The 10952-nt window shown below is 38.8% G+C and overlaps 1 protein-coding gene across 2 annotated transcripts in view; it reads left to right on the forward strand.

The window, feature by feature from the left end:
• LOC106873768 (uncharacterized) overlaps nt 1–10952 on the forward strand; it is a 31783-nt gene continuing 20831 nt past the window's right edge. The window contains exons 1-2 of one of the 2 annotated variants that reach the window (XM_014921268.3): nt 1–127; nt 1741–1798. In XM_014921268.3, coding sequence (XP_014776754.1) covers nt 1766–1798 — 33 coding nt within the window. In that variant the 5' untranslated portion in view covers nt 1–127; nt 1741–1765. Of the gene's footprint in view, nt 144–1740; nt 1799–10952 lie in introns of both variants that reach the window. The other variant, XM_014921269.2, reaches the window with a different exon arrangement.

A 10952-nucleotide genomic window follows, 5' to 3' on the forward strand; every position in this document is an offset into this window, starting at 1 on the left:
TGATGTCATAAGAGAAAAGCTATTCAGATTTAAATGTCCAGAGTCAAAGCTACAGTTTATTTCTGAAGTGATCATTATATGAGTTTCTGACTGAATATTAATTTAGATATAAGTCAATTATTATCAGGTAACTATGGATGGAGGTATGGGATAAACATGCACATTAATACCTGTCTGCATAATTTTATATATGCACATCTGTGTATATACACATGTACATGAACGTTTTTGCATGCATGCCTCAATGTGCACATGTCTACACATATATGTGGCCATATAAATACATCTGCAAGTGTACATACATGCATGTGAACATATGTTGTACACAGATGCATATTTACATTAATATGCTTTCTGTATACAGCTACTTGAATGTATATTTTCGTGTATGTTGCAAATATAGATGTGTACATGTTTTTGGTTATCTGCATGTATATACATGTATCCACATGTGTACAAAAGGGGGTTGACACTCATTCAAGTGTTTATGCAGGTATGGATGCATAAATGGGTAACCATACTCAAGCAAATGACTTCACACAAGTGTAAATGTGTATATATGTGAATATACATTCTGCCATGTGTAATTGAGTATATGTGTATATGCACATGCATGTGGCTAAATACATGTGCACATACAAGTATATTCACATACTTATATGCATGCACACACTTATACACAGACGCAGACTTATGCACAAGTTTATACACACATATACATATATACACATAAGCATTCATAGACTCAAATATAGATATATACTTATACATCAATCCCCATACACACACCAGCATGTGGTTTCCCGTTCATTCTCACTGCATGGTACCTTGAGCAAATGACTTCTACTATAGCCCCAGTCTTGTGAATGAATATGATGGATAGAACTGAAAGAAGCCTGCCGTATTAAAAGTGTATGTGTGTGTTGCATGTGTTGCCTTGTATGATAATTGTAAATGAGTGTCACCATCGTATAAGCAGTGTTTTTTATTTCTAATCTTCTGTGGAAACACATCTTGTCATGAGGATATATTACACTGCTGTGTAACAAGTGACAGTTGGTGACAGAAAAGGCATCTGACTAGAAAATCTACCTTGTCAAATTCTGTCTGACCCATGCAAACATGGGAAAAATTAACGTTAAAATTATGGTGGTGGTGATATAATATGTACAGAAATTGTAATAACAATTGTAATAAAAAGCCGGCAATTTTAAGGGAGGAGGTAAGTCGATTACATTGACCCATGTGCAGCTGGGACTTATTTTGTTCACTCTGATAGGACAAAAGGCAAATGCGATCTTGACAGAATTTGAACTCGGGATGTAAAGAGGTGGAACAAATGCCGTTATGCAATTTTTTCAATGTGCTAATGATTTTGCCAGCAAACCTTTATCAACGCATACATAATATGAAAACATCTGTGCTTGCATTCACATACAGAAGTAATGTAAGAACAATATTGTACTCCCTAACATCTCTCTTATTTTTAGTCTATCCAAATATTGCTAACCTTCTCTCTTTTATTATGTGTATCTCTTACGTTCATCATGTTCATGTTCTTTCTTGATGTGTGTATGCATGTGTGAGTGTATTTAAGAAAATAATTGAACTGATTGTTATCTGAATGGTATAACACTTTCACTAAATTTTTATTCACTTATATGCTTAAACATTTTTGTGTATATATGCCTATCTAATATGTGTCCATATATCTCCTTTTTTCATTTTTCTATTTCACAGAAGTAAATTCACTGGAGCTAAAATAATGTGGTTGTGTAGCACTATGAATAGAAAACAGGTAAGTCAAGTCATTGAAATCCATCAATTTCAAAGGATTTCTTTAAATTCATTAAGCTGTAAATGCATGTGATCCAACTCACTTTAAAATATTTCATTTTGAATATTATATCTATCACTAACACTACAAAAAGGCATGACCATTGTGGGATTGTGTTAAATCACTTTTGGTTATATAAAAATACATACTTAATGCCAAGAACTGAAGCAAAAAAGGTAGTTATCTCCTAAGAAGGGCCTCATTGTAGAACAGGGATGCAACATTGAAAATCTCTTTATTTGAAGACAGGTTACAGATTATTCTGCTGACCCCTTTAACCAAGTTCCTGAAAACTAGGCTGGATAACAGGAAGCTGCATTAATATATGTCAGCCTCTCCTTCAGTTTTCTGAAGAACTTATGAGCACCAGCTCCTAAGTTTAACCCATTAGCATTTAAACAGGCCATATCCGGCCAAAATATGCCTCCAGTTTTATGTTCAAACTGGCCTGATCTAACCTCTCACACCTACAATGCCATTCTAAAAATAGACAATAATGTCAAAATCTCACAGCAATGAGACAATGCATAATAAATTCAAAGCAATATGAATAAATAAGCTTTACATTTGGCAGAGTAATTTAGATGCTAAATGGTTAAGGTCATGTCAAAGAAATCATCCTCCTTCAGGGTGGTTTCTTTAGTGACCTTGAGCCCAAGAGAATTCAGGTTATGGGTTAGGTCTTTCCTAAGCCAATCAAGTGTGTGGCAGTTCACTCCTCTTGATATTGCCAAAGTATTATCTCTGTAGAGGCCAAAGGTAGCTGAGGGGAATTTTCTAAGTAAATCCATGATAAAAATGGCAATGAGGACACACACATCAGTACTGTTGAAAACATTCATCAGTACATCAATGGAGCCCTCTAGGTTAGTTTGCTTGACCTAAACCAATCCCTTATTGAAGAATAGGGTTTTTTCTGGCATGCATGATGATGCTTCTGTTCTCATTGCTGATCACAGTGTAGTCCCTAGTGAAATTCACTGCCCTAAATAAATTCATTATATCAAACTGGGTAAACCTTACACTACTTCTGCCACTATATTTTTTTATACCACATGATCTCACTGACATGGCAACAAAGGGTGAGATTCTTCTAATGTCATTATTGATTCTCCTTAGCGGCTGTTTACTCACCAAACTGATCTCAGACATTGTAGGGTTGTTCAACTGACACTTGAAATTGGAGGTAAAGTCTGGTTTGTGATCTTTAATCATTATAAAGGCTTCTTTTTCCCCAAGACTTATACCCTATCCTTGATGTCTAGTCTAAAAGCTATCTCTTTGTCCTCATTGTTAATGTTATCCAAAGATTGAAGGAGACCGTCTTCCTGTGTTTGTGTGATGCAGTGGCTGTGCATAAGTATTACTTTTCTACAATACATAAATTCTAAGTCTTCTCTAAAAAAGTAAGGCCTTATCTGAAGTTTAGGAATGTCTGTCCTAAGTTCACTATGTAAAAGATTAGAGGACTTGTGGAATTTTAGCCAATGTGTGACATCCACAATGTCATTTTCAAAGGTTTCCAGTTCCTTGAACTAAGTAGGAATTTCCTGGTTCTAAGACTTAACTGATGAAATTCTGCAGGTAGGTGTGTGTGTGTGTGTGTATATACATGCATATTTACATATATATATATATATATATATATATATATATATATATATATATATATATATATATTGCAGGAGGTTTTGCTTGTATGTATGTGTGTGTATATATATATAGGACTCTGCAGGCGTGAAGTGGATTCGATCCACTTTACCCATATTTGAATAGCTAGGCCGAAGCGGTCTCCACCACTTGACCCTTTTCTGACCTCTTCTGCTCCATCTAGAATTGAGGTAAACAAGCTAAATCCTTTGCACTCACTTCCCTGCTTCATGGCTATAAAAACAGGACACTCCGAGAAAACTTCCTGTTTCTCTCTTTAGTCACCAGCGGTGACGCCTCGACAGCTTGGTCGCTGGTCGGCGGCGACTGGACATCTGAAGCCATGGACACAAGCAGGCATACGAGCTAGTAATTCCTTTTCTCTATAACACTACCATCTCTCTCTATACAATTACTGCTATAAAAGAAGGTACATACAGATACAGGCCTAAATCCTTAACCTTGCATGTTTTATATACTATTACACTGGCCTACCCGTCGTGGTATGGCAACATAGAATGTAACGGCAAAAATAAATATTTTCTTATAAAAAATGATCTTCATCGTTCAATCATATAACTGTTACATATATGTATAACACTAATAACACAAATGTGTATGCAACCTACCCCACAAATGCTATACATCTAATATAATAAATGCGAATGTCAGTGTGCCACACTTTTTCAACTTTAGTAGCCCAACATATTTGGGAATCAGGCCAGCTCCATGAGTAAATTAAAAACATTCTGGGCTGAATCTGGACCCACAATCCTGAAATTTGGGATTCCCATATTTTTATTACTGAAATTGTTTCCAGTGATTTTTTGACATGATTTTTTGCAATGAATATTTTTGTATGATAACAATTTTTACAACTTGGAAATAAATTTTGGGAACAATTGAAATTAATTTCAAAATCCAGTGATTATTTTCTGCAATGTTTTTACTTGATTTTTTGTGATGAATATGATCATCATATTCTGACTCTGGAGGAAGCAATTTCAACAAATTCTCTAAAACAAGTCAGAGATCTGTTTTCAGATCTTCCCATTTAAGGTCAGTAGCTTAAAAGCCGCTTGATAAGGCAGCCCTTAAGCTAGTATAGTATATATGTAGGTTTCAGGAATCATCAAGAAGGAATAAGCATCACTTCAAGGCCTCCCTCTCAATAACTCCATAGCACACTGGACCCTGATTACTGATGTGAGGCCACACCCACTGGATCAACTGACAAGTATTTAACCACCAACATTCAATCCTATGTCCTTCATCTCAGAATTATCAGCATCGTTCAGGAATAAAATCTGAGTTCAGCAATTTCCTTCAGTAAGTTGATGCCTGCACTCTTTCAAGGTCCACTACTGAATTGACTTTAATTTTATCAATTGCAGCAACGTCTACAGGACTGAAAGTTATGTCATGGAAAATGTCAAAATTTACTTCATTAATACTGCCTAAGTCAACTATACCAGGTATAATCGAAGACAGAATAGCATTGCTTCTGTAAAATCTTCACCTTGTCTTAGGCATCATTATGAAGGATATTGTGTTCATCAGTCAAGGTGCCAATGGATGAAAAAGTAGTCCTGTGCATTTCTGAAAAGGAACAGAAGAGTCTGGGATTGTATCTAATTTTACCAAAAGCCCAGTCTTCCTCAGTGGCTGTTTGATTATTAATGAGAGACTTCATGCCATTCTGACTGTGTTGTTTTTTTTTTCATTATAACACAGTTATTGCTCTTGAGAGAGTTTCTACTGCTGGCAATATTTTAAATAATTTATTGGATAATGTTAGGAAGGAATGAAGGGTTGTGTCATCTGTGTAAAAGCAGATCATTAGCGTACAGAAGGAAGAAAAAAGATAAATGCAAACCCTAAGGTACTTTGAAGTTGATAGAACACACATAGCAATAGTATAGTATGATAGGGAGCTTCCAATCCAAGGGATGAGAAAAAGGGATAAAGCCTCTGGGAGGAAGTTTTGATATGGAATTAAAATGCCAGACATGATCAGAAGCTTTGCTGATGTTGATCACAACATTACTTTCATCAAATTGCTCCAAGGCAAAAGCCAAGTGGTGACTGTGAATCAAGTTTGTGGAAACCATATCATAGCCATTTAGAAGAGAGAAATTCAAGGTTTTGGTGAGATTTATCTAAATCTAGGAGAAATAATGCACTTTTTCTTATCCAGAATGTCAGGCTTCATAAGACAGTGTATAAATTCAATTCCACTTTACTGCTGTATGTAATGATTTTATCACTCTCACAAAGACAAAAAGAAACGTCAGCTTAATTGAAATTTGAATACATTACATTGAAATACCAAAAGAATATTTACTATTTCCAAAAGCACATGACATTCCTGATATCTGAGAGAGATAATGTGAATTTTTATTTATAAATGTTTCTATACCAATGAGGCCTAGGACTCTGACATTTGTTACTCTACTATATTACAATAATTAAGAGTAATTATAGTTTCCTATCTGTAAAGAGTTACCATTCCCAAATTTATAGAATAAATTTCTCAACAGTGTCTGCACCTTTTCTATGTGTATTCATATAGACCTTTCTATCCTACTAAGATAATTAGAGCTCTCCTATGAATTGCTCTCTTATTTGCTCTCTTATGAATTGACATCTGTCTATACTATAATGAAGAAAGCTGCTGATAAATTAGTTGGAATTATGAAACTTTTACTGAAAGTAAGCAATCATGAAAGTCTCCATTGTCTAGAAAATTCTTTAAAATTCCAGTTTTGATACATTTAAAAAAAAGTCCAAATGTGTTTTTCAAGTTTCTTTAAGTTAAATGATTAATTTAGAGATCACATCATCACCGTTGTTTAATGTCCACTTTCCATGCTAGCATGGGTTGGATGATTTGACTGAGGACTGGTGGACCAAGAGGCGACACCAGGCTCCAATCTGATTTGGCAGAGTTTCTACAGCTGGATGCCCTTCCTAACACCAACTACTCCGAGAGTGTAGTGGGTGCTTTTACGTGCCACCGGCATGAGGGCCAGTCAGGCAGCACTGATGACGGCCACGCTCGAAATGGTGTATTTTACGTGCCACCTGCACAGGAGCCAGTCCATCGGCACTGGCAACGATCTCGCTCAAATGTCTTTTCACATGCCACTAGCACAAGTGCCAGGGAGGCGACGTTGGTAACTATAAACGGTCACGCTCGAAATGGTGTATTTTACATGTCACCTGCACAGGGGCCAGTCCATCGGCACTGGCAACGATCTTGCTCGAATGTCTTTTCATGTGTCACTGGCACAAGTGTCTGGAAAGGCGACGTTGGTAACGATCATGCTGCTCTGGCAACGATTGCGCTCAGACGGTGCTCTTAGTGCTCCACTGGTACAGGTGTCATCATGATTTCGCTTTCACTTGCCCCAATAGGTCTTCGCAAGCCGAGTTTAATTTTCCTACAAATTTTGTTCAATTTCGATTTCACTTGCCTCACCATGTCTTCGCAAGCAGAGTTTAGTGTCCAATGAAGGAATGTTATGCGTAAGTGGGCTGGCTACATCCCTGGCAGAGGCCTTGGATTTTGGTCTCACTTGGCTTGCAGGGTCTTCTCACCCACAGCCTATTTCCAAAGGTCTTGGTCACAAGTCATTGCCTCGGTTAGGCCTAAAGTCCGGAGGTCGTGCTTCACCACCTCATCCCAGGTCTTCCTGGGCCTGCCTCTTCCATGGGTTCCGTCAACCGCTAGGGTGTGGCACTTTTTCACACAGCTATCCTCATCCATTCTCACCACATGTCCATACCAGCGCAATCGTCTCTCTTGCACACCACAACTGATGCTTCTTATGTTCAACTTTTCTCTCAAGATACTTACACTCTGTCGGGTATGCACACTGACATTACTCATCCATCGGAGCATACTGGCTTCATTCCTTGCGAGCTTACACATGTCCTCAGCAGTCACGGCCCATGTTTCACTGCCATGTAGCATGGCTGTTTGAACACTTGCGTCATACAGTCTGCCTTTTACTCTGAGTGAGAGGCCTTTTGGCGCCAGCAGAGGTAAGAGCTCTCTGAACTTTGCCCAGACTATTCTTATTCTAGCAGCTACACTTTCAGCGCACCCACCTCCACTACTAACTTGGTCACCCAGATAGCGGAAGCTATCAACTACGTCTATTTTTTCTCCCTAGAATGAGACAGAAGTTGTTTTCTGCGTATTTACAGTGTTTATTGCACCTGAACATCTGCCACATGCAAAAACTAACTTCTTTTGATATTGCTGCACTTCTTATGTGTCCATAGCTTGCACTGGGTACATCTTATAGAGTTTCTACCTACACCTTTTCTACAGATCGAGCAGGGCCATCTACTTGAAAGGGTTTGTGTTTTATCTACCTTCCTACTTATTAGGACTTTGGTTTTAGCTAGGTTGACTCTAAGGTCCTTCAATTCTAGTCCCTGCTTCCACAGCTGAAACTTCTCCTCTAGTTCTGATAGTGACTCAGCAATTAGTGCAAGGTCATCAGCATAGAGGAGCTCCCAGGGGCATCCTATCTTGAATTCTTCTGTTTTCGCCTGGAGGACTATGATAAAAAAAGGAGGGGGCTGAAGACAGAACCTTGGTGGACCCCTACCTCTACCTGGAATTCATCACTGTACTCATTGCCAACCCCCACCTTACTGACAGCATCTCTGTACATAGCTCACACAGCTCTCACTAACCATTCTTCTATCCCAAGTTTCCTCATTGACCACCAGATAAGGGATCTGGGGACTCTGTCAAAGGCTTTCTCTATGTCAACAAAAGCCAGGTACAGAGGTTTATCCTTGGCTAGGTATTTCTCCTGCAGCTGTCTTGCCAGAAATATAGCATCAGTGGTGCATTTCCATGGAATGAACCCAAACTGCATCTCATCTAAACTGACTCGCTCCCTAATTAGTTGGGTTATGTCCCTCTCCGTGACTTTCATTACTTGATCTAACAGCTTGATACCTCTGTACTTATTTGTATCTAAAGCGTCACCTTTACCTTTGTAGCAGTTGACTATGGTGCTGCTACACCAGTCATTGGGTATGACTCCTTCGTGTATCACTTGGTTAGCAATACAGGTGACTAGACTATAGCCGACACTGCCAGATATTTTGAGCATCTCTGCAGTGATTCCTGATGGGCCGGGGGCTTTCCCTGTCTTCATACTCTTAATTGCTTTATCTACCAAGGTACTGTCAACTCGGATAGCTGGACCCTCTGTTGGGTCAATATTTGGCAGACTCTCTTTCTCCCAGTCATTCTCTTTATTGAGCAATCTTTTGTAGTGGCATCTCCAAACCTCTTTCTTTGCAGCCTCGTTTAGTGCAAGCATAGCATCATCAATGCGAACGCATTTCTCTCCCACGACATGACGATTATCTCTCACACACTGTCTTGCAACACGAAATACTTCAAGTCTTTGGACCTCACGGCGCAGAACATTGGCAAATTTCTTCTTATCTGCTTCCCCTCTGGCTAAATAAACCTGTCGCCTAGCTTCCCTTCTGGCAGTCTGATACAATTCCCTGCTACCACCGTTCTTCCAGTCCTTCCAAGCCTGTTTCTTTTGTCTAATAGCCCTGTCTACCTCCTTGTTCCACCACCACCACCACCACCACGTTACTTTGGGTCGAGAGGGGACTTTACACCAGCCACAGATCTGATCGGTGGCTCTCAGCAGGTTGTCCTGCAGAAACCTCCAATTGACTTCCATGTTGTATGATGCTCACTGTGATAGCCTTTATGCCAGCTATCTCCATTTTTTCTTTGTTTATTAATATTTGATGGTTAGTTCCTTTGTTGAAACCTACAATTTTCATATTACATATTATGAACAGAAAGAAAAATATATCATTTTTCAGCTCTGAACGTCTGTAGTTGTGTGTTTATATAGGTTATTAATACTAAAATATACAAATATACAAGGTACATTCCAGAAATTTTTCATGGGAGACATTTAATAATTTCAAAGAAATACAAAACTCTAATCATCTTCAAAGTAGGATTCTCTGAGTTCAGTGCATTGTAGCACTCCAGCTATTTCATGAAGGCTACAAAGAAGTCCTCTGAAGTGAAGGTGTACAGGACCCTTGTCACAGCCTCATTCATCTTTTCGATGTATTCAATTCGATTGTCCCTGAGTATGGGGAACAACCAAAAGTCACAGGCAGCAAGGCCTGAATTGTAGGGAGGTTGGTGCATTGTCTTGGTGCAGATACCACTGACGCCAGTGGAAGAGCTCTGACGTTTGCAATGAAATCTCTTCCTGAACTCCCTCAAAACCTTCACAATGTGCTCTTTATTGACTGTCTGGCGAGAGGGAACCCAGTGGATGCAGATGATACCTTTGCTACTGAAAAAGCTTCCTGATGGGCTTGCTTTACCTGGCTTTCTTGAATCTGGAGGAGCCAGGATGCTTCCATAAAGCACACTGTTTCTTGGTTTCTGGATCATAACAGTTGATACATCTTTTATCACAAGTCACCAGAGACTCAAATATTCCTGGATTGGAGGTAATGAGCTTAATCATCTCCCTGCTGCCACCAATGCATCATTTCTTCTATTTGTCACTGAGCACTCTGGGAACAAATTCAGTGCAAATTTTGCACATGTCCAAATTTGCATGAAAAAGTGTGTGTATTGTTGCTACATCAACTCCAAACTGTACGTTTTAATCTTTATAGACACACAATGGTCTTCACTCAGAAAATTGTAAATTTTCTCAACCAGCTCTGATGCCCTTCTCCCTCCCATACCTTTCTACCATCTCTCACCTCTTATCTACTACCTCTGAACCTCTTGTGTCAGTGAAAATCAGATGCTTGGCCTATTCTGTAGCATTTTTGTCCAGTTTAACACAAAACTTTATTGCATGACAAGCTTCAAAATTGTTTCCTTGTCCCAACTATATTCTGCAAACTAGTCGTTTCTGACAAATAATGTTTAATAGAATGTGTTCAAAGTGCTGTTACTGCTGTCTCTTTCGATCTGGAATAGAGGAGTTGACAGGTCAGCTTATTAGATGTATATTAAAGTTACAACAATTTAGGACTGCATCTCCTAAAAATGTCTCAAAGCTTCTGGAATACACCTGGTATATGTCTATGGAAAAGAAATGTTAGAATTGCATGTGTTACAACCAACAGGTTTTCCAATTTGATTTTTTTTCAGTACATCCTCTAATATCTTTTATCTTTTATTAGTTGGAGCTTGAGAGCTGTGGCCATGTTGGGACACTTCCATTAGCTTTGTTATATCCACCCCATGCTGGTTTCTCAGGCTTTTTGGGAGGATATTGAAGAGCTGTGAGCCCTTGAAACTTAAGCTATTACAGTGTCTAGTTCTGTATCCTGATGGCAGTGTTGGGATCTTTGGCACTATGCTGTCTGTGTAACTTTCAATGCTAAAGTTTGGTACAGGTACCTCCAGGAGTTTCCAGATGTATAT

The sequence above is a fragment of the Octopus bimaculoides genome, chromosome 2 (assembly GCF_046866305.1).
Source record: "Octopus bimaculoides isolate indiv1 chromosome 2, ASM4686630v1, whole genome shotgun sequence".
Taxonomy (NCBI): domain Eukaryota; kingdom Metazoa; phylum Mollusca; class Cephalopoda; order Octopoda; family Octopodidae; genus Octopus; species Octopus bimaculoides.